We start from the raw sequence: 27,252 nt of genomic DNA, 5'->3' as shown, positions 1-27,252 counted from the left end.
AGTCCGAAATCCCGAACTGTAATCTCACATTCCTCACATCGATCAGGCTACAGTCAATCTCACATCAGACCGAACACGGCTCTGGAAACACGACTGGATAGCTTAGTGCACTGGTTGAAAATTCCTGTTTGAATAATAAAACAAACAACAAAACTATCTATATAAAGGCAACGAGCTGTACATGTTATCTTTGTCTTCTTTATGAGTACACATTATACCGAGTACGCTAAAACACATGATTGGATAATGTTAGCTGCCATTACAGCTATTCTCTAGTAGCTTTTCTTGCTGCTAAAACCAACAGAATCGGGTTTACAGTACACCCTACTGTAATGAAGTAAGAGCTTCACTTGACTTTTGCACCACGGGCCAAGTGGAACGTACAGACTGAGGAGTTCTCTAGGCCACAAAAGTTGCTGCACACCGATTCTCAGGGAACAAGGAGCTCGTCGAGGGTGTCGCTTTAATGCGTTCACTCGGCCAGAGCTGGGATTTGTGGTTTGGCAGTACCCCACACCAAACCCCTCCTATGGATCCCAGTTCAATAAGAGCAGTCAGAGTTAGTGGAAATGAGAAAGGCAGCAAAATCAGGATCTGGGGAAAGGCAGCAGGTCCAGATGGGGGGGGGGGGGGGTTAAAGGCCAGCACTGGATGCATAAAACCTCAACTTGGGAATTTAGCTGATTCTGCTCATTTTGAGCAAACTCCCAAGCTCAGTCACACTACATTGTCTCTAAAATGCAACTTTAACAAGCTTCTGTAATTCAACCAGAGATGACCCATGGACCACTTGTCCCTGGGACCAAACTGGGACACCTCTTGTGCATGTGAACCCCAATGCTTGGTGTTAAGGAGGAGGGAACGGCAGACGTGGAGAAGAAATGACTCCGCCTCCCGAGCAGCAGCGCAGGAGACGGCTGGACGACGGTGTGACGTCTCTTGCTGTGTACGTGTGAAGGCCAGCAAACCCGGTTTCTGCTCCGTTCTTTCCTGAGGTGGCTGATTGCTCAAAGTAAGGCGAGCTCCTCAGATTACTCGCTCGAAGGAAAACAGCAGGGAGGAAGAGAGAGGAAGGAACCCCGGAGGTCAAATGTCCAGATTCTTCAGAAAGTTCTGCTTGTACAGCACCAAAAGGCCCTGAGAAGCACCGGTACGGCCCTGATCTGTGCCAGCTGACGTGTCACACGGTGGCTCTGATAATTCTGCTGGGCCTGGCGCTGCGGTGGACCTTTGTGTGCTTGGACAGATGGTCACTGCGAGCAAACTTCTTCTCACACAGCGTGCACTCGTACGGCTTGATGCCTGAGTGAGAGCGGCGGTGGCGGGACAGCTCGTCCGATCGGGAGAACCTGGAGACACAAGAGCAGGGTCAGAATCTGATCAACACAAGAACCCCTTTAAGGGGATTTGTAGTGGAGCACATTCATCACTTCAGTTTATTCCTACAGCGCCAAATCAAGACCAGTCGTCTCAAGGACCTTCACACAGCAACACAGGCCAGGTCATTCAGCCAATCAGTGAAACGTTTCCTATCTAAGGAGCCCAGCAGGCTGCATCGAGTCTGTCTAGTGTCAGTGACTTTACAGCAATCCTCATACTAAGCAAGCATGCAGCGACAGTGGAGAGGAAAACTCCCTTTTCAGGGTATATACAGCAATCCTTAAGTAAAATTTACTACTTTTTAATACTTTTTTTACTACCTTCAGAATTTTTTTAAAACCATCACAACACTAAATTGCAAGTGTTAATCAGCGACCTATTTACACGTATTTTAACATATATAACATACAAAAAGAATAGACTTAGAGACTCACTGATGTTGACAACGTATTGCACATATTTATTTTACTTAGAAAATAAGCCAGGCACTTCTGTTCAGCGGTTCAGACAGTTGACCACGAGGTCTGAAATGATGCACAACGACCACTGAATATGACGTCATCATTATGTGACCGGATATGCTAAAGTAGGGCTGCTCGATTATGGCAAAAACAATAATCACGATTATTGTGACTGAAATTGAGATCTCGATTATTTAAGACGATTTTTCAATTTATGTAGATTTTTATTTTTTTATTTTTATTCAGTCATAAAACTGCTCAGGGCACAATCAGGGCAAAAATAAACAAGAAACAAGATGATCACTAAAAGAACTCCTGATTCCCAGTATAAAAAGACCAATATACTTATAGCTCATAGTTTATGACCCAAGGGCTGTAGACCTTGGTTTAACTCATGTAAGTCTAACCAGTACAGACCCAAATACCAATATCTGGCAAATACTGACAGCAAGAATTATACAGTGGCATTTATAACAAATAAACCCAAATAAATTGATGTTCACTAAATGCTGTATAACATTTATTGAGTCGTGTCAAGGTGCTGTAGGAGCGTGCACTAGCACCGTGTCCTCAGAGAGATTAGTTATTAGTTATCAGCGTGAGGAACTTATTTCTACCTTATTTATAAACTATTTATTTACAAGTCCATCAGTTAATGTAATAATTGCCCCAACCACAGCTGCACCCCCCACCCCCAACCCGGTCTCACAGCAATCAGGGGCAAGCTGCGCGTGTGTTTAGCACGCCGCACGCGCACATATAGCCATTTTTAGCTGCTCAGGAGTCCGCAGGTGCGGGTGTGTGTCACTCACTCTGGTTACTCCAACAGGGAGCCGGCTCTGAGAGCTGTTTCTTTAGCGACTGACACATCACTACATCATTCCCTTTCCTAATGTCCTGAAGAACGGTCCGGAGAGCAGGCGGAGTGTTTAGCTAACCTGCAGGAAATGTCGACGACAGTTATCCAGAAAGTAGCTAAGGGTTACCAGAGATGTTTCTGAGGTGTTCGCTAGGTACTTTTAGATTTAAAAAGTCAAGAAGGGGGTCTGAGAAGCTGTTAGAAATAGCGTCAAAGTCGCCAACTTGGCAACACTGCAGAGGAGCGCTTCATTTGCAACTCAGGGCAGCTCAAGTGGGAGGAGCAAATAATCGGCTTGTTTTGTTTTTATAATCGTTCAAAACATTTCATTCGGAATATATTTCTATGTCGATGTTCAGAATACGACATCTGATAGTCTGAAAAAAATAATACCTAATTTGGAAAAAATAATACCTCTGAGACCAAATTTAACACTTTTAATGGCCTTAAATTTGACTATTTTTATTTATCACTTTTTAATACTTTTTAAAACCCCGCGGACACCCTGCTTTTAACAGGAAGAAACCTCCAGAGGATCCTGGCTCAGTATAAGCAGCCATCCTCCACGACTCACTGGGGATGGAGAAGACAGAGCACACACACACACACACACACACACACACACACACACACACACACACACACACACACACACACACACTTGTTTTTCTTTTTAATTTTTTTATAAAGTCAAATCAGAAATCGTGTATGTGCAAGTGAGTATTTGTGTATGGAGAATATGTGCGTACAGGTCCTTCTCCAAAAATTAGCATAGTGTGATAAAGTTCATTATTGTCTGTAATGTACAGATAAACATTAGACTTTCATATATATTAGATTCATTACACACAACTGAAGTAGTTCAAGCCTTTTATTGTTTCTAATATTGATGATTCTGGCGTGCAGCTCATGAAAACCCAAAATTCCTATCTCAAAAATAATCATATCATGAAAAGGTTCTCTAAACGAGCTATTAACCTAATCATCTGAATCAACTAATTAACTCTAAACACCTGCAAAAGATTCCTGAGGCTTTTAAAAACTCCCAGCCTGGTTCCTTACTCAAAACCACGATCATGGGTAAGACTGCCGACCTGACTGCTGTCCAGAAGGCCATCATTGACACCCTCAAGCAAGAGGGTCAGACACAGAAAGACATTTCTGAACGAATAGGCTGTTCCCAGAGTGCTGCATCAAGGCACCTCAGTGGGAAGTCTGTGGGAAGGAACAAGTGTGGCAGAAAACGCTGCACAACCAGAAGAGGTGACCGGACCCTGAGGAAGATTGTGGAGAAGAACCGATTCCAGACCTTGGGGGACCTGCGGGAGCAGTGAACTAAGTCTGGAGTAGGAACATCCAGAGCCACCGTGTACAGGCGTGTGCAGGAAATGGGCTACAGGTGCCGCATTCCCCAGGTCAAGCCACTTTTGAATCAGAAACAGCGACAGAAGCGCCTGACCTGGGCTACAGAGAAGCAGCACTGGACTGTTGCTCAGTGGTCCAAAGTACTTTTTTCAGATGAAAGCAAGTTTTGCATGTTCAGAAATCAAGGTGCCAGAGTCTGGAGGAAGACTGGGTAGAGGGAAATGCCAACATGCCTGAAGTCCAGTGTCAAGTACCCACAGTCAGTGATGGTCTGGGGCGCCATGTCAGCTGCTGGTGCTGGTCCACTGTGTTTTATCAAGGGCAGGGTCCATGCAGCTAGCTATCAGGAGATGTTGGAGCACTTCATGCTTCCATCTGCTGAAAAGCTTTATGGAGATGAAGATTTCATTTTTCAGCACAACCTGGCACCTGCTCACAGTGCCAACACCACTGCTAAATGGTTTACTGACCATGGCCATGTGCTCAGTTGGCCTGCCCACTCTCCTGACCTGAATCCCGTAGAGAACCTGTGGGATATTGTGAAGAGAACGTTGAGAGATGCAAGACCCAACACTCTGGATGAGCTTAAGGCCGCTATCGAAGCATCCTGGGCCTCCATAACACCTCAGCAGTGCCACAGGCTGATTGCCTCCATGCCACGCCGCACTGAAGCAGTCATTTCAGCAAAAGGATTCCCGACCAAGTATCGAGTGCATAACTGAACATAATTATTTGAAGGTTGACTATTTGTATTAAAACCACTTTTCTCTTATTGGTTGGATGAAATATGCTAATTTTTTGAGAAGGACCTGTATGACCCAAATGAGGCTGTAATGCTTTGGCACAAAGACGGTGTCAGAAGCAGGAGCCCAGACTTCATGGACAGAGAAAACAAGGAGTCTGACTAGATTTCAATAAAAGAGTTCATAAATCATCTCTAAAAATAAATAAATAGTAAAATGACAAGAGTTGTTTTTTTTATTAACTGATGTTTTAATTATTTTGTCACTCTGTTTGGAATCAACATAATAAAATATAGAGTAACATGCTTTAGGTAGATCTAAATCATTTAGGATTCTGGCGGTAAAAAATATGCTTGGCTGGTAGATTTTCATCATCTACCAGCCAACTTGGCCGGTGAGTCGAAAATTTTATTTTGGACCCTGTATGTATGTATATATATATATATATATATATATACATACATACAGTGGTGTGAAAAACTATTTGCCCCCTTCCTGATTTCTTATTCTTTTGCATGTTTGTCACACAAAATGTTTCTGATCATCAAACACATTTAACCGTTAGTCAAAGATAACACAAGTAAACACAAAAAGCAGTTTTGAAACGATGTTTTTTATTATTTAGAGAGAGAACTAAATCCAAACCTACATTGCCCTGTGAGAGCCAGAGATTTTCCTTGTTTGAAGTGACCAAATACTTATTTTCCACCCTGATTTACAAATAAATTATTTAAATATCCTGCCATGTGAATTCATGGATTTTTTTTTTTTCACATTCTGTCCCTCACAGTTGAAGTGTACCTATGATGTAAATTACTGACCTCTGTCATCATTTTAAGTGGGAGAACTTGCACAATCGGTGGCTGACTAAATACCTTTTTGCCCCACTGTATAACCATAAAACTCTCTTCTAAAATACATGGGAGCGGGTCCAAAGCCTGGGCCACACCAGAGGTCATTTCAAAAATCACAAACTATGTTTGCCATTAGTGGGAAATCATCTAGTCCAGGTTTGATGTGTCCAGGTTGTTGTGGTTCTATATAAACAGGCAGATTAAAGATGCTCAGCGAGTGAAAAATTGGTTGAAATTGTTTTTTTTCTTCTGCCGTTTATACCAAAATTAGGCGATTGTGGTGAGCCGGTAGTCGATAAATGCTGTCAATTTTTGGGGCCGATATCTCGATGTTTGGCACCTTATATGAATACTTAATTACCACTAACAACAACTGTGGATGAACAATATTTCTGAGCCTAATCTGTTTTTAAACACTGAGTTTAACCAACTGTTGAACATTAAATTTGTGCTCTGTGTTAAAATCATTGCCGGTGGTTCTTACGGCTTGTTTTTTTTCTTTCAATCAGCTAAGAATTACTTCATATTTTACTTTTAATTCACACACAAAAAAAAAAACAGATACAAGGTTTTTAAACACCAAAGAGAAGCCTTACCTTTTACTCAGAGTTAAATAGGCAGTTTCTCAATATGCATACTTGTCCAAACTTGTGTACTCAAGTTCTTGTGAAACGTCATCAAGGACGGCCCAAGGACTTTTCCAATCCTAAGTATGAATAATGGCAAGTTTGCTCAAAGTCGCCAGATGTGTTCTTGCTCCACCCATTGTATCAAGGATGCATCCTTCTGCAGACTTGGGACAGCAAATTTTCCCACAATGCATTGCGTCGCAAACCATTTAATTCCACACGCCAGAGGAAAAAGCTAATAACATTAATGTTTTATATTAGAGTTACAAATAAATCAATATCAAGTTGTCTGTTATAGTAAATAATTGTGCGTAGCCTGTGTATTTTGCTGTGGGCATTAGAGTTTTACTCTTCACAATCCCTAAAAATGCCAATCAGCTAACCCACTATCAAAATAAAAGCACTCTAGCTCTGTTGTGATGAAAAACAAACTCTTTATTCATTTGAGCGATGACCCTTCGATGACCGGAGCGGCCGGACTTTAGTTACCTGGTTTTTGATGGCAATACCTTAACGATACTCTAGTTGAAATCTAAATATTTTTTATTTTTTGAGCGGATAACTCTTACTTTAAGGTTTTATTCTTATTGTTTATATTATTTTTATTTATATTATACTTTATTTCAATTTTTGCAAAGCAAAAACAGAGATAAGCAACAGTGCAAATAGTAAAGGCACAAAATGTTAACACCGTAAATCCTCTAATACAGGCCGGTATTCAGTTAACGGCCGGGTATCATATTTTGGCCGGTGTCGGAGTCGGCGGAGGTGAATAATGGCCGGTCTCTTATTGTGGCCGGGTGGAATGTGGTAACAAGCAAGTACGGGGGCGGTTGTGTCATCGTCTCACTTTTGATTTGCCAGTGATAGACCGCGAGGGTAACTTTAACCGTGCGGAGACGAAGAGGAGGCGACAATTTGATATCAAGTTCAAAGAGAACGTGCTGATTATGCTGCAGAACACTCTGGGGAGCAGTAGCAGGGGTTGTATGAACTAGTCGACTTCACTATAGTGACTTGTTATGTCTGTCATCGACTAGTCGCTGTCACGTGATAATGACCGGCAAGATGCAGTCCTCGGAAAAGACAGCAGCCTGCTGTCAGCAGGTGACGAGCTCCTGCACTCGGGGGGGCAACGGGCTGTGCCAGAGCGTCGGTACTGACACGCGATCGTTCATGTCAGTTCATTTCCTTTCATGTTTTCTGTCTTTTATTTGCGCCTGATGTGTTTCGCTGTGGAGCGGGGCGCATCACCTTGTCCTCCGGTGACGCACTGATCACTGATGCGGCCGCCAATCAGCGCTCACTCCGCTGTTTTCTGGTCGGTAGATCTTTTAGAACTGCAGTTCAAAGGTAACTCATGAGGTGAATATATATGAACCCAGGTAGCAGTTTCTCTTTAGGATTGAGAGGAGATGCAGGAAGATAATAAACAGGCAGGACAGAAAAATAGTCAAATAAAAACAAGTTAGTTTTTGTACCTGGTGGTTGCAACAAGCAGACACCATTGAAGGTAATCAGAAGTGAGGAACAGAAAATGAAATAATTATTTTAATGTTTAGAGCAGCAGGACCTCCGAGAGGCTGCAGGCGCATCAGTGAGTTTGCGGCCGCTGTGCAGGGGGAGGGGGGGAGAGGGCTGAAGCAGGGGGAGGGGGGAGAGGGCTGAAGCAGGGGGAGGGGGGGGAGAGGGCTGAAGCAGGGGGAGGGGGGAGAGGGCTGAAGCAGAAACTACCGTTGTTAAAAGAAATGTGTTTAACTTTGAAAATGTGGGTGCAATATTAATTGTCAAAAACTCCAGCGAACCATTAGTTCATTTTGCTCAAATAGAAATAGAGGCCTGCCTCTAATTCTGGCCCTCCTTTCAATAAAGGCCTGGAGCTTGATGAGCTTGAGTCAAATACAGGCCCGGGCCTGTATTAGAGGATTTAAGGTATATGTACGTCAGTAACAACAGTAATAACAACCTGCTGAACTGCTTTTATAAAGCTGGTAAACACCAGGGGCCTCATTTATCAAGCTAGCTTACGCACAAAACGGGGTCGGAAATCTGCGTAAGCAACTTTCCATGCAAACTTTGGGATTTATGAAAGAAAACTTGGTGGAAAAATGTGCACAACTTTAAGTAGACTAAGGACCTGGCTTACACACATGCTGGACATGAAGAGCACCTGCAGTGCTGCTGCTGAGAAGATTATGAAATCCTGCAGCATTATCACTTGTACCGCTTCATTTTCACACAGAACAAGACACCCCACACACACACACACATGCGCGCACGCACACACACACACACACATGCGCGCGCGCACACACACACACCCACGCACGCGTGTGCTCGCACACACACAGCCTGAAGCGCAGAATACGGAATGCAGTCTCTGATTTATGAAGCGGAGATTGCGTGCAGCTGTGCGTACTCCATGTTTGATAGATCACACACCTGCTTGGCGTAAGTACTTTTTTTTTTTTTGCTGAGCTTAAGTACGGTTTTAGTAAGGATTCTACGCCATGTTTGATAAATGTGAGTTGGGTTAGTATCCTATTTCTGCTTTTCTCAGCCTCCATCCTCAGACTCCTCCAGTGTTTTGGAAGGTGATGGACTCAGGTTTACTTTTTGCAGTGAAAGACTTCAGCTCTCAAGGTGATGCCCTGCACAACGAGGTGCTTTGTTAAATTGCAAGTACTTCTGACTTTCACAGCACAAATCTTCTCGCTGGTGTTGCATTTAGCTGCTGTTTTCTTTTGCAAAAGGCACCCAAACTTTTGAGTTTTTTAGCATTAATGATTCCGAGTGGAGATGAGTCTCCTTTCAACAACACTTCTGCGAACTGCAGACAAGTGTTGTTGAAAGGAGACTCATCTCCTTCACTTATAATGTGACTCAGGATCAGTCACGTGACCTGCGGTGGCGCACTAGGACATTCTAATATTTTTTTCTGATATCGGTATCTAACAAATGTTTTCACTCAGTCCCAAAAGGTCCAGAGTTCTGGCACCCAGCCCTAGGCGTCAGTCAACCTTTCTCATGGTCTGCTGGTATTTTCCCCATTTCTCCTCTGCTGGAGGTCTGAGTGGGCTGTGGTATGATTACCGTTTAGCACCACTGCTGTATAGCGGGAGATGAAAACGTCACAACTTCGGACTATTTTGCATTGCTACATGTGTTTTGTGGATTCGGCCATGTCCCTCAGGGGGCCCTGTGGGGAGTACTCAGGGAATATGGGGTACCAGGCCCTTTGATACGGCTGTTAGGTCCCAGTGTGAGAGCTTGGTCTGCATTGCCGGCGGGGTACACCCAGGACAGAGAGCCAGTCCACTGCAGCCCTTTATAACCAATTCTGTTCATATATGGACAGGATTTCTAGGTGCAGCCAATGTGTTGAGGGGATCCGTTCTGGTGGTCTAAGGATCAGGTCTCTGCAATTATTGTTTTTTCCACTCTTTATTTATGCTATGTTATTTAATAAAAATGATTGTGGTTGATAAATGAAACTTTAGAGGACAAATACAGTACAGAGAATAAGACACAGTTGTCAAAATTCAAGAGTTTTTAAGGGATTATTTCCAAATTCCTAAATTCAATGCCTTTAAGACTTACTAAGACCCCGCGGGAACCCTGTACTAAAGAGGCTTATCAACCAATGCAGATGATGAAAAAAATGCGAAATATCGACCCGATTAATTGGCCCACCGATAAATCGGTTAACCTCTAGTTGGAATCGCCACTATAAGTACCAGTAATATTTTTGGACTTACTTGTGTATATTTTTACTTAATTTTCCACTAATGTCAACATCCCATTGAAAAAAATATCCATTCTTTTTATGCAAGTTTTATAGAAACAAAATTATGTTTTTTTTTTGTTTTTGTTTTTTTACAAAAAATCTCATTTAGTAAACATTTAGGGAGGAGGGAAAAATAGATCATCGACTATAATCTCTGAAAAAGGTCAGATCTAATATTGGCGTTCTGAATTTTTTTCTCAGAATTCTTAGTAGAATAAATCAGTGACTCAATTAAATAATTTAATTGTTAGTAATGTGCATTAAAAGGGTTTGATTTGCACGTATGTGAAACAACAACCCCAGCACTGTCGGATTCTTCTCTGGGCTTTAGCTTGATAAACTGTAAATCTGCTATGGATCAATTACTTATTTTACCGTGACCCTGGGAACAACGACACACAAACATAACTGTCAGAGTTGCACTAAAAGACTGTATGGTGACTAGAGCTGAAACAACTAATCGATTTAATCGATTATAATCAATTATTAAAATAGTTAACAACTTTTTTAGTCATCGATTAGTTGTTTAATAATCATATTTTACTGCATGAAGTCTATTTTTACCACAATCTGACGTCGGTTACAAGCTGTTAAATTTGCCGCCAGTGTGTGGCAGTAATGAGCCACTGATCTACCAGTGGAGCCGTAGAAGAAGAAATGAGCCAATGAGTGCCCTCGGTTTTCATGACGTATCACGTTACTGACGCTCATCTTGCTGTGAGAGATGGCGGAACAAGAAATACGGAAGAAAAATAGAAGCGACAAAACTGAAGAGAAACCCCGGACAAAAACCTCACGAGTATGGGAGCACTTCACTCTAGATGCCTTGAAAAGACGGGTGACCTGCAAAATATGCAAAAACCATCTAGCATGTCACGGAAGCACGACGTCCCTAAGTGAACATTTGAGACGAAAGCATGTGGGGGCTGATGCAGCAGAGGAAGAGCACCGCGGTCAAGTGAGCCGTCATTTGGAAGAGCCAGCCCGGTAAGTAACAGAAAATAAACAAGCTGGACTTAGTGTTTTAGCTGAGTTCGTTATAGTGTATGTTAAACATGTTTTTTTGCCGCGTCAGTCTACGGTGTTCTACTTCTGATTGACTAGATGCAATCGTGAATCTCCTCCGTGTTGTGAATCATGCGCTTGCCAAATTTAGCACGTCTGTTTATAAGAATGTTCTCGTTAAGAGAAAAACGGCACAAACCCATAACTATGTTCCTCATTCAAAAAAGGACAACTCCGCGGTGAAAAATATACAGACGAGCTGTGTCCAGGTGAATATAACGCGGCATAGTTGTACGCTTTCAATTTTTAAATACAGGAGAAATTCAGAAAGTCCTTTTTTTAACTATTAAAAGGCTGTTTTACTATCTTAACACTGTAAAACGCCTCACAACACATTTTTATCATGTTTCTTAAACAGTATTACACAAAATAAACATTTGTCACATTTCTCTAGCTAATTTAAACACTCCCGACTCAAAGTAAAAACCTCATGAGCTTCTTACTTAGAGCTTTTTAATAGTAAAAAAAATTAGACTTTTTTTTCTGAATATCTCCTGTTGCGGGCTATTTTGTAGAACGTAACCCTCAAAATAAATGATCACTGTATATTGTTAATTAATTCAAATAATATAATATTGATTTAGTGTTGTAGTGTGTGTGCTACTTTATTTTATATGTGTACTTATTTCAGTCTATTTGTGTTTCTTATGCAGAAAAAAACAAGCAACGATGGACAACTACATGGGGAACAAGACACTCACCCCCCAGCAATTCATACCACTTACAAACTCTATTCTAAACATGCTGGTAAAAGACATGAGGCCACTATCCATGGTGGAAGGAGCAGGCTTCCAGCTAATGCTAAAAAAATTATTCTGGACTGATATTTTGCACTGTTTAGCTCATTTTATACTGCTGACTGTTCATGTGCAATAAAATAGATTGCAGTCAACTACACAATTCTCTTATGTTTTTTTTTTCTTAACTGAAATGCATCCATCACTTGTATAGGTTAAATAGCTAAACAATAACAAACCGATTAATTGATTAATCTAAAAAATAATCGACAGATTAATCGATTATGAAAATAATCGTTAGTTGCAGCCCTAATGGTGACTACTGGTAAATTACGTGTGCCTCAATGAGGACAAGGCCGAGGCAGTCCTTTTTGGACCTAACGGCCGTGTTGATCCTACCCCACTGGACTGTGGGCCATTTCATTCAAAGATAAAGACAGCTGTTACAAACCTTGGGAGTTAAAATGGACAATGTCTTGGGCTTTGATGACCATGTGAATGGAATTGTGTCCACCTCTTTTTACCATCTACGTCGCTTTTATTACTACGCAGCTGGACTACTGCAATTTCCTCTTATTTGGAGTGACCAAGGCAACTTTGGCAAGGCTGCAACTGGTGCAAAACACGGCATCAACGTTTTTGATGGGAAAACGGAAATTCGATCATGTCTCCCCAGTCTGGGAATACCAGCATTGGCTGCCTGTGGATTTTCGGATTCGTTTTAAACTCCTTTTATTGGTTTTTAAATGGTTACATGGACTGGCTCCTTCTTATCTGCAGACATTAATACATCCATATGCATCGGCACGGGCGCTCCGCTCTGGCAACAAGCTGCTACTCACAGTGCCGAGGCATCGTTTAAAGATGAGAGGAGACAGGGCTTTCTCTGTGGCGGGCCCACAACTCTGGAATGAGTTAGCCTTTGATGTGCGCGCTTCACCATCAATGACAGTTTTTAAGATCAGGCTTTTTTATTTGATCTGGCCTTTACACGAGGCCGTTAGTCTGCTGGTGTTTCTTTTTAATTGTGATTTGAATGTTTTTATTCCTGTTTTTAATCTTTAACCTTATTTTTTAATCTGTTAATCCTTACCTTATTAATTACTGATATATGTCTGTACAGCGCTTTGTTGTCACCCGTGCCTGAGAGGCGCTTTAAAATAAAGATTGAGTTGAGTATATGCTTTTTATATTTTACAAGTGTCTTAAAAAACATAGTAAAAATAAATCTTTTAAATTCTCAAATTTTAGGGGGGGCTAGGATTTAATTCAGTGTGCTTCAGCACCCACAAAGTAGGTCAAAACCACCCGTGGAGCCAACAGTGCTTTAAAGCGACGTGTGGAAAAGCTGCAGGGAGCCTGGTTTATTGTTATCTAAAGGTTATGTGGATGAAGTGTAACAGACGTGATTCTCCTGTCCGGGGAATGTTCAGCTTGATCAAATGTCACGTGTGAACCACGTTAGAACAATAAATTCATCATTTTCTGACGTCATCCACAAACTAAACAATCAAGTAACAAAATCCCTCTTTCATCAAAATGAAACGTAATGCCACGTCTAGTTAGCTGGAGTCGAAGCACAGCTGACAGAAACACTTTCTAACAGGCGTGCTCGCGACGCACCAAGCCTGTCGGGACCGGATTGATCTGGCTGGCCTGCAGAGCAGTTTGTTCTGAGAAGTCCTTTCATGTCATTTTCAGCCAAGTAACAGTAGAGAGGTGAGCCGGTCCTGCTGCTCAAGAGCTGAAGACAGATGTGACCATTTCAGGACACGATGAGTCCCTAACGTCCCCGCTGCCTGCTGAAGCCTCCAGCCTAGCTTCACCGTCCATGATGAGGAGAGCTAGAGCTGAAACAACTAATCGATTTAATCGATTATAATCGATTATTAAAATAGTTAACAACTTTTTTAGTCATCGATTAGTTGTTTAATAATCACATTTTACCGCATAAAGTCTATTTTTACCACAATCTGACATCAGTTACAAGCTGTTAAATTTGCCGCCAGTGTGTGGCAGTAATGAGCCACTGATCTACCAGTGGAGCCGTAGAAGAAGAAACGAGCCAATAAGTGCCCTCGGTTTTCATGACGTAGCACGTTACTGACGCTCATCTTGCTGTGAGAGATGGCAGAACAAGAAGAAATACGGAAGAAAAATAGAAGCGACAAAACTGAAGAGAAACCCTGGACAAAAACCTCACGAGCATGGGAGCACTTCACTCTAGATGTCATGAAAAGACGGGTGACCTGCAAAATATGCAAAAACCATCTAGCATGGCACGGAAGCACGACGTCCCTAAGTGAACATTTGAGACGAAAACATGTGGGGACTGATGCAGCAGAGGAAGAGCCAGCCCGGTAAGTAACAGAAAATAAACAAGCTAATTATAGTGTAGTGGTCCATCACTACACGCAGATCAAATTTGGGACTTAGTGTTTTAGCTGAGTTCGTTATAGTGGATGTTAAACATGTTTTTTTTGCCGCGTCAGTCTACGGTGTTCTACTTCTGACTGACTAGATGCAATCGTGAATATCCTCCGTGTTGTGAATCATGCGCTTGCCAAATTTAGCACGTCTGTTTATAAGAATTGTAACGTTATGAACTTCATAATTTTCAGCTCCACACAGCTGCCCCTGTGCACAGTAACACCCGTGTAGAAAACGCCAAGGTCGGGTGTTCCTCAGACTGTTTACATTCCAGGAGAAGAGCCAGAAGGAGAAGAAGAACGCTTTTCAATAATCAAAGTACTTAATTTGTGATTAAAGCTAGTCGAAACAGATGTTGATCAATAATAATCAAGTGAATGATCTGTGGAATAAAGATGTCATGATTTATGTGTTTAATGAAAACAGGACTACTGCACAGACAGACTGACCCTCATCTCCATAGAAACGCATGACACATTGTTCCAACCAATCAGAGCTTTCGGCTGCCGCAAGAGAATCTGGCTTGTTGACTTAAAGTGTCCAATCCGCTTTACTAAAACTTATCAACAATTCAGAGATATAAAACAAGGCAATGCCATTTTAAGCTCAGTTCCATTTTGACTTCAGTTCTATTCACTGTCATCCCAAAGAGAAGCACAGCCTGGCCAGATGTGTTTTCTTCTTTAAACTAAGAACTGTGAAGTTGGAGATTTTCGTCGTTTAACAACCAGACGACATCCTTTCAAAATAAGAGCACCTGCTGACGCTGCCGATTGTTACCTGGGTCGACCCTTCAGACGGGCTTTGAAACGCTGCGATCGCTGTTTTGACCAGCTCCAGCGCACATCCGAGGTCTTCAGACCTGGCATTTCCTGATCTACCTGGGAGGCCCCCCACTGGGTACGTACACGGCAAAATAGCAGCTCATGTCATCACTTTATAAGCCTCGTGATATCTAGTCATAACAAAGACTACCAGATTCAATGACGTCAGCCTAAGGAGTCTGAACCAACCACACACACACACACACACACACACAAACACATCGAACAACACATTCATTTCCAAACAACACAGAGTTAGTCCTGATAGATTGTAGAATTTATAATAAAATTCTTAAAATTCTCTTTTCTTGTCTCAAGGTCAATACAGAGTGTTAAATGAACTCCCTGATGATAAAAACAACCTATTCTGATTATAAAAACTAGATCTACTTACAGTATATTAAAATACAACTCTAGATCGTTACATCACTCTATTTCTCTACAGAATGTTCTCGTTAAGAGAAAAACGGCACAAACCCATATCAATGTTCCTCATTCAAAAAAGGACAACTCCGCGGAGAAAAATATACAGACGAGCTGTGTCCAGGTGAATATAACGCGGCATAGTTGTACACTTTCAATTTTTAAATACAGGAGAAATTCAGAAAGTCATTTTTTTACTATTAAAAGGCTGTTTTACTATCTAACGCTGTAAAACGCCTCACAACACATTTTTGTCTAAATAAATGATCACTGTATATTGTTAATTAATTCAAATAATGTAATATTGATTTAGTGTTGTAGTGTGTGTGCTGCTTTATTTTATATGTGTACTTATTTCAGTCTATTTGTGTTTCTTATGCAGAAAAAAAACAAGCAACGATGGACAACTACATGGGGAACAAGACACTCACCCCCCAGCAATGCATACCACTTACAAACTCTATTCTAGATTCTACATTATTTTTTATGGAATTTACCTCTTATATTTTGATGCCAAAAAATTATTCTGGACTGATATTTTGCACTGTTTAGCTCATTTTACACCGCTGACTGTGTTCATGTGCAATAAAATAGACTGCAGTCAACTGCACAATTCTCTTATGTTTTTCTTTTTCTTAACTGAAATGTATTCATCACTTGTATAGGTTAAATAGCTAAACAATAACAAACCGATTAATTGATTAATCGAAAAAATAATCGACAGATTAATCGATTATGAAAATAATCGTTAGTTGCAGCCCTAAGGAGAGCGCTCTTGACAATGACCTGCTCCCGAACCTTTCAGCCAATCACAGAGCAGTAAGGTGGCTTCCATTTCATCCAAACTGATGTCTGTTTCTACTATACTGTCTTTCACACACACGCACGCACACATGCATGCACGCACGCACACACACACACACACACAGACACGCACACACACACACGCACGCACACATGCATGCACGCACGCACACACACACACACACACACACACAGACACGCACGCACGCACAAACAGACCCGCACACACACACACATTCTTCTCATACACACACACACTCACGCACGCAGGCACGCACGCACGCATACACACGCACATACACACACACACTTTCTGGGTTGACATAAAAATATCAGAGATATATAAATGTGAAAATGAAGAAAATTATGAGCGTGTGCATATGTGTAAAGAGAACATGTGTGTGTATGAGAAGAATGTGTGTGTGTGTGTGCGTGCATGTGAGTGTGTGTGTGTGCGTGCGTGTGTGCGTGCATGTGAGTGTGTGTGCATGTGAGTGTGTGCATGTGAGTGCGTGTGCGAGAGTGTGTGCGTGCGTGCGTGTGTGCGTGCATGTGAGTGTGTGTGTGTGTGTGTGCATGTGTGTGTGTGTGTGTGTGTGTGTGTGTGAGTGCGTGTGTGTGCATGTGAGTGTGTGTGTGTGTGTGTGTGTGTGTGTGTGTGTGTGTGTGTGTGTGCGTGCGTGTGTGTGTGTGTGTGTGCGTGCGTGCGTGCCTGTGCGTGCGTGTGTGTGTGTGTGTGTGACAGAGATGGAGTGGATGTGATCAGTTAGACCAAGCCTGTGGGGTCTGTAGTTTGCATGTCCTGTTACGGCTGCTACGTAGAAACGTTACGACCTGGCCAACAGGCTACCCCCCCCCCCCCCCCGGCGTTGCCCACCACGTACCTCCAGCCACACTCTGGCCAGCTGCAGGTGTATGGTTTCTCCCCCGTGTGCCGGCGGAAGTGTGCTTTCAGATGGCTGCTTTTGGTGTACATCTTGCCACACCCCGGGTGGGAACATTTATGAACCCTCTCAGTGGGGGGCGCTCTGGTCACACGGGGGGCAGCTGCTGCTTTTAGGAGCGCGCTGCCTTGCCCACCGGCTCCAGTCACTGTTGTGATCTCTAGAGTCCTCGTAGTTATGGGCAGAGGGGCGATTTTCACATACTTCTGATCAGCTGATTTGTTGTCACTGTTGCTTAGCGACAACAAGGCGGTGGTGGGTGTGGAAGAGACTTGAGGGGCCACAAGTGTGAGATTTGGAGCGGTGGCCCCCTGGAGCCCCATAACTAGGTGAGTAAGCCAAATCCCAGTCTGACCCCCAGAAGAAGACCCTGCTGGAGCCTGAGGTCGGGTCAGAGGTAGCGGCTGCAGCTGGAGGACCACTGGAGCTCCGAGGAGCATTGGTGGTGTCTGAGTGGGGGGTGGGGGGTTGGAGTTGGCAGAGGGGGACCCGGTTTGGCTCGTTCCATGTTCCTCTTTCTCAGGAGTCTCTGGACTGGATGAGCATGGGGTACGACTGGCGGCCGGGTCACTAACAGTCTCTGTGGAAGTAATGGGGGGTGCAGGGGAGGGTGGGGAGTCAGGAAGAGCACACAGGGGGGAGAAGGCTTCCTCCTTCTGCGGCTCCATCTTCTCCCTCAAGAATTCCTCAATGTCCTCCAGGGTGGGGGAAAACGGTGAGGAGGGTTGGTAGGGGAACTCTGGGAGCTTGAGCTCCAGATAGGCTGATCCAATATCCCCTTCTGAATCTAGAAAAATCTGCAGATTCCCACCTTCATCTCCCTCCTCCTCCTTGTCCTCTCCCTCTCCAGGACTGAAGCTGTACATGGCCCCCTGCTCCTCCATCCCGGGGCTGTCACAGGAGGCTGAGCTGCCCCCTTTGCTGCTGGCTCCGTCCTCCAGACAGAGGGACAGCAGGCTGCTGCTGTCCCGGAACAGCTCCGTGTCCACGGTCCTGCTGCTGAGGGACACCATCGATCCAGACCGCAGGAAAACGACCAGGAAGACGAATCAAAGCAACCTGCAAAGACAGGGAGAATTACGGGTAGCTGTCAGAAACACACGAGTCCTGGAGGGAAAGTACAATTATACGTACCTGTTTCACTCTGGAAGCATCAGCTGCGAGAAACGGCAGCAGAAGGGTTTACTCGCAAACTTCAAAGCAGTTCGTTTCACTCTGGGAGTCTTGCTTCCTCGCTGTAATCGTCCAGGACGCGCAAGATCACAAAATCCCTCAAGACTTCAAAGGTCAAGGTTTGTTTATGCCATCCACCAAGAAACCAAACAGAAGAAGAAGAAGACGTTGTTATTGCTGTTTTATGGCATATATGATGTTGTTGCTCTCCACTGCCAGGACTACAGCCATGAACAACACATGGCCGCACTTCTGGAGCGATGCTGCTGGGCCACACGAGCTCCAGATCAGGGCTGGGCAATAAATCCAAAATTTATCGGTATTGAAATTTATGATTTTCCCATGTGAATAAATGTGATAGCAAAAGATGAACAGATGTGTGGGTTGGCAGCGCTTGTGTCCCGTTAAGAAGCTGCACCACCTCGACTCTCAACGTAACACACGCGACAGCCCCATCTAGTGGACAGCTTTTGTTTGTGCGCATACCTGCAGTTATCGTCCATTTATCGTTATCAAGAGGAAATCCTCAATATATCACAATATCGAGTTTACGCTATATCACCCAGCCCTACTTCAAGTACATGAAACTGCACGGCTGCAGTACTTTTATTTTGAAAACTACTGGGGGGTTTTACACTGAAAGAGCATGTTATTTCCTGTCTAGCCCAATGTTAACTGTGGAAATGGACGCATCCCAGAAGTGTGACCCCAGCTTTAGGGTTCACGGATCCGAACGAGCCTCGTCTTCACTGTTAGTTTCCCACTTGTTGTCTTTGTTTCAAAAACAAACAACAACAACCTTCAGAGCAGGAGCTGATGAGGTCATAGCTGCTGAAGGTGGACCTTCCACACCAGCACCTTTAAGAAACCTGGTTTCCAGTACCAGTTCCTGAATTATTCTTTTCCTGGTACCAGTATTTACCAGATGTTTTGGTTTGGTACATAGCCCTACTGATGACGGTGTTTCTGTACTTAATCCGTTCATCTTCACACAAAAGCATGCTAACTGCACATCCCCTGTTGGTAGGGCTCAGGTAAAACAGCAGAAACATGGTTCAGAGCTCAGAAGGGCCACAGGAAACCAGACGTTCCATGGCTGGACTGCTGTCCTGGTCTCTTTGATCACAATCTCAGATGTTCCACTAACAGCTGATGTCACTAACGTCTGACCTCTGATACAAGTTTTAGAAACCAGGGGTGTGCACTGGCAAGAATCTGGTGGTATGTATGTCCCAGTACTAGGATACGATATAGTCTAATACTAAAAACCAGATATTTTTTGCAGTTTTAGGACAGAATTTAACAGGAAATCTCGAGCCGGATGCTTCCGTGACACAGCCCGTGTTGTGCCGAGTCCATTCCGGCACAGTGACAGCCCGGCTGCTGGTGTGTGGTGCACCACACAAAGAATGCAGTACAATTTTGCTTGTAAATTCTTGATCTAAAAAAATCAATAGACTGCTTTTAAATATCCTTCCAGCATTGTTAAATGACATATGGTGATATTTTAGAGTACTTTAACATGCCCATTAGAACTTTTTATTCGCCCAAAGCCGTGGACTAGAAGTATAAACGCTGCATGTAAACATCAGCATGAGTGCTTCCCACCTGCTGCAGGACAGATGGGTTCCTCCCAGAGTCCTGGGTTTGGGCTAACCCTAGCTGTGGGTTACCATGGTGACCCTGATGAGCCACAGACAGCAGCATTAACATTCCCTTTCATTTTGGTTCTACCTACTTCTCTAATACTATTTATACCTCAAACACAGACGTTTGGCCTCTTTGGGGAGACATCTTTGTATCTTGAGCTTTTTAGTTTCCTGATAAGAACAGAAAGTAAATAATAAATGCGTGTAAATGAGGTTCGTTACTTCTGTTTCTCATAAGTGAACACGTTCAAACGGACAACAGACCGACCGACTGGGAGGTGTGAGCAGGGCTGACTGATCTCAACCACGGGCAGGGGGAGGTTGGTGCTCCGGGGGCGTGGGGTTGTAGAGTTGCTGGAAATGTTTAATTAACCACGAATACAAAAGCATTGAAGGTGGAAGGCCTCTGGGTTCAGCTTCGGTGGGGGAGGAAGGACCCGCGTCCTGCCGCTGTCAGAGCGACCGAAGCGCCGTGTAGCGACGGGGCCTATCAGCAGCTCCCGACCTGCTGCTGGTAAACACGGCCTGCGAGGATGCGCCCGCGGCGGCATATGGCCACCGGAGTGGAGCACGAACAAGCACCGGGTCAGAGCACCGGGCCGGAACCAAACGAGCTGTTAACGGAGGACCGGACGGCAGCATGGCAATACGCAGAGGAATCCCCGAGTTTCAAGTTCGCCAGGGTCAGAAAGAAATAAAGGCTCTCGGTTTCTCCGGGAGAGCTGAGCAGGAAAATCCCCGAGGTTTAGCTCGGCCTACCGTGGGTTTCCCGGGTGGGGGTGGCGGTGAGAGCCCGCGCCGTCGACGAATCACGGTGTTCTCGTGTTTTCTACGGCCTCCGTCGTGTTATTGTCGTGGCACGCTAACAACCCGTCCTCGCCACGGGTCCATGTTGGCATTCCTGCTCCTCTTGTCACGTGACTGCATCGCTGCACAACTCGGAGGCATGGGTCTCGTTCCGCGTTTCTGATTGGTCGAGTGCTTTGGAGGCTCGCCTTAAAAACTGCGTGCTGATTGGCGGATGTTCTATAAATTCTGACTGCCATGTGTTGATCAGACCCAGGCCCAAAAGCTCGTGTAACCGCAGATGGAGACTTTTAGAAGGCGTCTGGGCCTCAAAATGACACGGCCCATTTTAATAAAAGTACTACTGATGATAAATACACCAGTTCCCTTCCGTGTGTTGCACCTTATTCATGCTAACATTTGGAGCTCAGCTGAGATATGGTTATTTATGTATCTGAACAAAGCAAGTGCCCTTGAGGCTAACTGCTTAATGCTGCAAGTCGTGAAGCGCGTTCCATCCGCGAGCCGCATCACCAAGCGGAAAGTGAATGCATCAAGCATAAACCAAGCTTAACAGGGAAAAGCAGCAGTCAGTGGTGATGTGTTTAAATGTGGTACGGTGATTAACAATCACCAACTTGAGTTGTAGTTTAATTGTTTTAATCTACATTTTCTCTGTTGGTGCTTCGAGTCACTTCCTTTACACTATTTTACTTTTTCAGTCTTCCTACCTTAACACTTACTCTGAATTTAAGATTTTGCTAACAGAGAACAGCTACCACAAAGCAACCTTCCTGTGTCCTGCTGACAACTTCAGATGCAGTGCCTTTACGAAACTTTTGTAAGAAAGAAAATTATGATTAATTTATGAATTGACAAAGTTCTTACATTTCTAAATCCCTCATTCTTCAATGTAGTGTACATTTTTATGTAGCATTGATTACTATTGATTACTTTATCACAAAATTTTTTATTTCCTTTGCTTTTGATTTCAAATGTTGTCAGTTATGAAATATTGTTTATTGTGCTCTTCCATTTTTGATTACAATATTTCCTCAAAAGCTTTCATTTTCCGTCATCGTCGTCGTCGTCTTCCTCCGCTTATCCGGGTCCGGGTCGCGGGGGCAGCATCCCAACTAGGGAGCTCAGATGGGAGACCATCCTCTCCTCGACCTTCTCATCCAGCTCCTCCGGCAGGACCCCAAGGCGTTCCCGGACCAGATTGGAGATGTAACCTCCCCAGCGTGTCCTGGGTCGACCCGGGAGCCTCCTGCCGGCAGGACATGCCCGAAACACCTCCCCAGGAGGGATCCTGACCAGATGCCCAAACCACCTCAACTGACTCCTTTTGATCCGGAGGAGCAGTGGTTCTACTCCGAGTCCCTCCCGAATGTCCGAGCTCCTCACCCTATCTCTAAGGCTGAGCCCGGCCACCCTACGGAGGAAACTCATTTCGGCCGCTTGTATCCGCGATCTCGTTCTTTCGGTCACTACCCAAAGCTCATGACCATAGGTGAGGATTGGGACGTAGATCGACCGGTAAATCGAGAGCCTGGCTTTCTGGCTCAGCTCCCTCTTCACCACGACAGATTGGCTCAGCGTCCGTATCACTGCAGATGCCGAACCAATCCGCCTGTCGATCTCCCGATCCCTCCTACCCTCACTCGTGAACAAGACCCCGAGATACTTAAGCTCCTCCACTTGAGGTAGGACCTTTCCCCCGACCCGGAGTTGGCAAGCCACCCTTTTCCGGTCGAGAACCATGGTCTCAGATTTGGAGGTGCTGATCCTCATCCCAGCCGCTTCACACTCGGCCGCGAACCTACCCAGCAAGAGTTGAAGGTCAGAGCTGGATGAAGCTAGGAGGACCACGTCATCCGCAAAAAGCAGAGACGAGATTCTCCTGCCACAAAACTCGACACACTCCACACCACAGCTGCGCCTAGAAATTCTGTCCGTAAAAGTGATGAACAGAACCGGGCAGCCCTGGCGGAGTCCACCCCTCACTGAGAACAGGTCCGACTTACTACCGGCTATGCGGACCAAACTCACGCTCCTCTGGTAAAGGGACTGAATGGCCCTTAACAGAAAACCACCCACCCCATACTCCTGGAGCGTCCCCCACAGGGTGCCCCTGAGGACACGGTCATAAGCCTTCTCCAAATCCACAAAGCACATGTGGATTGGTTGGGCAAACTCCCATGCCCCCTCCATCACCCTTGCAAGGGTATAGAGCTGGTCCACAGTTCCACGGCCGGACGAAAACCACATTGCTCCTCCTCAATCTGAGATTCAACTATCGATCGGAACCTCCACTCCAGTACCTTGGAGTAGACCTTTCCAGGGAGGCTGAGGAGTGTGATCCCCCTATAGTTGGAACACACCCTCAGGTCACCCTTCTTAAAGATGGGAACCACCACCCCGGTCCGCCACTCCACAGGAACTGCCCCCGATGACCACGCAATGTTGCAGAGACGTGTCAACCATGACAGCCCTACAACATCCATAGCCTTGAGATACCCAGAATGAACCTCATCCGCCCCCGGGGCTCCACCGCTGTATAGTTATTTGACTACCTCAGCAACTTCTGCCCCCGAGATTGGACAGTCCATCCCCAGGTCTCCCGGCTCTGGTTCCTCCTCGGAATGCGCTTAGGTGGTATTGAGGAGCTCCTCAAAGTATTCCTTCCACTGTCCGACTATAGCCCCAGTTGACGTCAGCAGCTCCCCATCCCCACTGTAAACAGTGTGAGCGAGTTGCTGCCTTCCTCTCCTGAGGCGCCGGACAGTTTGCCAGAACCTCTTTGGAGCCGATTGATAGTCTTTCTCCATGGCCTCACCAAACTCCTCCCACGCCCGAGATTTTGCCTCGGCAACTGCCACTGCTGCACCCCACTTGGCTATCCGGTACCTGTCTGCTGCCTCCGGAGACCCACAGACCAGCCATGCCCTGTAGGCCTCCTTCTTCAGCCTGACGGCTCCCCGAACCTTTGGTGTCCACCAGCGGGTACGGGGGTTGCCACCACGACTGGCACCGGCCACCTTGCGACCACAGCTAGCAACAGCCGCCTCAACAATTGCAGAGTGGAACAAGGCCCACTCGGAGTCAATGTCCCCCACTGCTCTCGGGACGTGGTCAAAGCTCTGCCGGAGGTGGGAGTTGAAGACCGTCTTGACAGGTTCTTCTGCCAGGCGTTCCCAGCAGACCCTCACTATGCGTTTGGGTCTGCCAGGTCTATGCGGCATCTTCCCCTGCCATCTGATCCAACGCACCACCAGGTGGTGATCAGTTGACAGCTCCGCTCCTCTCTTCACTCGGGTGTCCAAAACATACGGCCGCAGGTCAGATGATACGACTACAAAGTCTATCATCGACCTGCGACCTAGGCTGCCCTGGTACCAAGTGTACCGATGGGCATCCTTATGTTAGAACATGGTGTTTGTTATGACCAAACTGCGGCTTGCACAGAAGTCCAATAACAAAACAACACTCGAGTTCAGATCAGACGGGCCGTTCCTCCCAATCACACCCCTCCAGGTCAAGCTGTCATTGCCCACGTGAGCATTGAAGTCCCCCAGCAGGACAATGGAGTCCCCTGATGGAGCACTATCTAGCACTCGTCCCAGGGACTCCAAAAAGGGTGGGTACTCTGAACTGATATTTGGCCCATAAGCACAAACAACAGTCAGGACCCGTTCCCCGACCCGAAGGGGCAGGGAAGCTATCCTCTCATCCCCGGGGTAAACCCCAACACACAGGCAGAGAGTCTTGGTGCTAACAAAAAGCCAACCCAGCCCTCCGCCTCTCACCCGGAGCAACTCCAGCAAAGGAGAGTGTCCAACCCCTCTCAAGGACTTGGGTTCCAGAGCCAACGCTATATGTCGAGGTGAGTCCGACTATATCTAGCCGGTACCGCTCAACCTCTGCCACAAGCTCCTGCTCCTTCCCCGCCAGCGAGGTGACGTTCCATGTCCCAAAAACCAGTTTTCTTGTCCGGGGATCAGACCACCAAGGCTCCCGCCTTGGTCTGCCACCCGATCCACATTGCACCGGACCCTTCATGTTCCTCTCTGGTGGGTCCACAGTTGGATGAGCCCATGTATCCGGTTCGGACTGGGCCCGGCCGGGCCCCATGGGCGAGAGCCTGGCCACCAGGTGCTCGCTCACGGGCCCCAACCCCAGGCCTGGCTCCAGGGTGGGACCCCGATAACCCTCCGGGCCGGGTACTCCGACTCTTTGAATTTGCTTCCATGAAAGATTCTCTCATTTTCCATTACATATATTATAGGGTTTTGTTTATTTCATTCTTTTATGCACCACCTTTCCAGTATGCGTCTTCACTACATCCACATCTTTCAGCTGACCATTTTTCACATAATCTGCATACACATAGCATATATAGGGTACATGTAGTACTTGTGTGTTTTTTTTATTTGTTCTTTTCCATTAGAAACCATCTGTGAGGGTCGATAGTAAAAAAAATGTGTGTGTGTTTTGGTGCTTTGTTGAGTTTTGCCAGATGTCCTCGCTGCTTCTTCGACCATCACTTGGGTTCTGCTTCCTGCTGCTCTGGGTTATTTTTTTTTCTGGAGCTCAGTGAAGACGGTCCCCTGCTCTGAAGAGAAGCCATGTGGATGGGATTTGAGGGCTGAAATTGACAACAAACCAAACAGCTCTGGATGTAGTCCGAGATGTCTCTACGCATCCCTGGCCAGCAAGCAACCTGGCTCAGGTCTCCAAACATGGCCTTTGTGTCCAGCTGAAGGAGAGTCATGTGCTTGCGTGATTATGCCCCCCCTTGAGGACGGTGGCTACACAAGAACAGGCGACGATGTAGGCTTAGAAACGTGCATAAGCACCCCTTTAACCATTCTCAGCGTGACCTGAACACGAAAGAGAGTGTGCAGCTCAGGAACTGAATCAAGCTTGGCAGAAGAAGGTAGATGAGCCGCACGATCAGAAAGGTACAGGGTCATCGCAGAAGCGGCCTGAGCCAGAGTCACGACACACACACACGAGATGGTTCTGATGGGGAAGAACATCGTCAGGACACCACAAGGGGTTGAAGGACCACACCTTGTTTAGCTAGTGAGTCTGTAAGGTTGTTCATCTCTTTGTCAGGTCCAGGTGCACGGGAGTGACCTTTGACTTTACGCCAATAGATCTGCATGTCATGAAAGGTCACAAAGGCATTGCACACCATGAAAAGGTCCCCGTGTTTGACGGGCTTCTGGTTGGAGGTCAAGAACCCATGACTTTTCCAAGAATGCAGATGGCAAGTAAAGCTGAGCCGAGCATAGTCCGAGTCATTACATATCATTCAGCTCATGTACACCGTGATCGGCAGCAAGTTGTAGGACTATCAGGATCCCAGCTACCTCTCTGAACTGTGAGGTCTGAGGGCCTAACTGATAGCCCCAAGAGCAATTCTGGTCAGCGTTTAGCCAAACGACACCCATGCTTGAACTCAGTTCAGCACTGCATCGAAAGGAGTTGCCATCAACGTACACAGTTGGCATGCCCTCACAGAGAGCTTGGTCAAAGTAGTGGTGATTGAGGTTCAGCAGGGTCTGGAGAGGGCTAGCTGGCAGGACTGATGTAGAAGTGTTGTCCAATCAATGCTGGCATGCAACCAGCCAAGAGAGCTACAGTGATTGTGGGCGTAGCGCACCTAAATGTCAAAGCTCTGAAGAGCTAACTGCCATGACGCAATGCATGCATTGGTCACCGCACCATCTCTGGTACATAGACTATTCAAGAAGGTAACTAGCTGATGTCTCAACAATGATTTTCTGTCCACCGACATAGTTAGAGAAGTATTTAACTGCCTACATGGTGGCCAGCAAAGCTTTCTCACAGTCAGAGTACTTTAACTCAGGACCAGACAAGATCTTACTCACATAAATAGCTACACCTGCAGTGTTCATTAGTGTCAATTTTCTGGTGAAAATTATTTTGCATTGATGGTTGTTGAATCCTGGTGTGGTTTGAACAAATGGCTTTTGGGGTGGAGCTAAAAGCATGACTTAAGCTCCAACTCTCACGTAGAGTTAATTTCTACATCCGGTCTGAGAGTGGGCAAATCTGGAAACTTCCATGCAGCGTGGACAAGAGTAGCAGACAAGACTAGCAGACGCAGTGTTAAGTACTCAACGTAAAACGTTACGTACCACATTTATTCATTAATAAAGAGCCATAAACACTAAATAAAATGGTACTTTAATGCAATTTCAGTTTTACACAGTAAGACATAACATTTTACAACCAGCTAACGCTAGCTTAGATGTTCGGTAGCCTCAGAGTGGATATTGGCAGGAGGCTGGCGCAGTTTTGAAATTC

The 27,252-nt window shown here is 45.4% G+C and overlaps 1 protein-coding gene across 1 annotated transcript; it reads right to left on the bottom strand.

Moving 5' to 3' along the window:
- Positions 1-1,039: 1,039 nt before the first annotated feature.
- Positions 1,040-21,022, bottom strand: si:ch211-117k10.3 (Krueppel-like factor 15). The gene is made up of 4 exons (XM_070549072.1): positions 20,887-21,022; positions 18,440-18,583; positions 17,246-18,364; positions 1,040-1,349 (listed from the first exon to the last, which is right to left on the bottom strand). Exons 3-4 carry the CDS (start codon positions 18,316-18,318, stop codon positions 1,181-1,183), a joined length of 1,242 nt encoding a protein of 413 aa, XP_070405173.1. The 5' UTR covers positions 18,319-18,364; positions 18,440-18,583; positions 20,887-21,022; the 3' UTR covers positions 1,040-1,180.
- Between the last annotated feature and the right edge of the window lie 6,230 nt (positions 21,023-27,252).

This window comes from Nothobranchius furzeri, chromosome 3 (genome assembly GCF_043380555.1).
Source record: "Nothobranchius furzeri strain GRZ-AD chromosome 3, NfurGRZ-RIMD1, whole genome shotgun sequence".
Taxonomy (NCBI): Eukaryota; Metazoa; Chordata; class Actinopteri; order Cyprinodontiformes; family Nothobranchiidae; genus Nothobranchius; species Nothobranchius furzeri.
The sequence above is the reverse complement of the archived record's forward strand: the minus strand, read 5'-3'. Positions and strand labels throughout refer to the sequence as shown.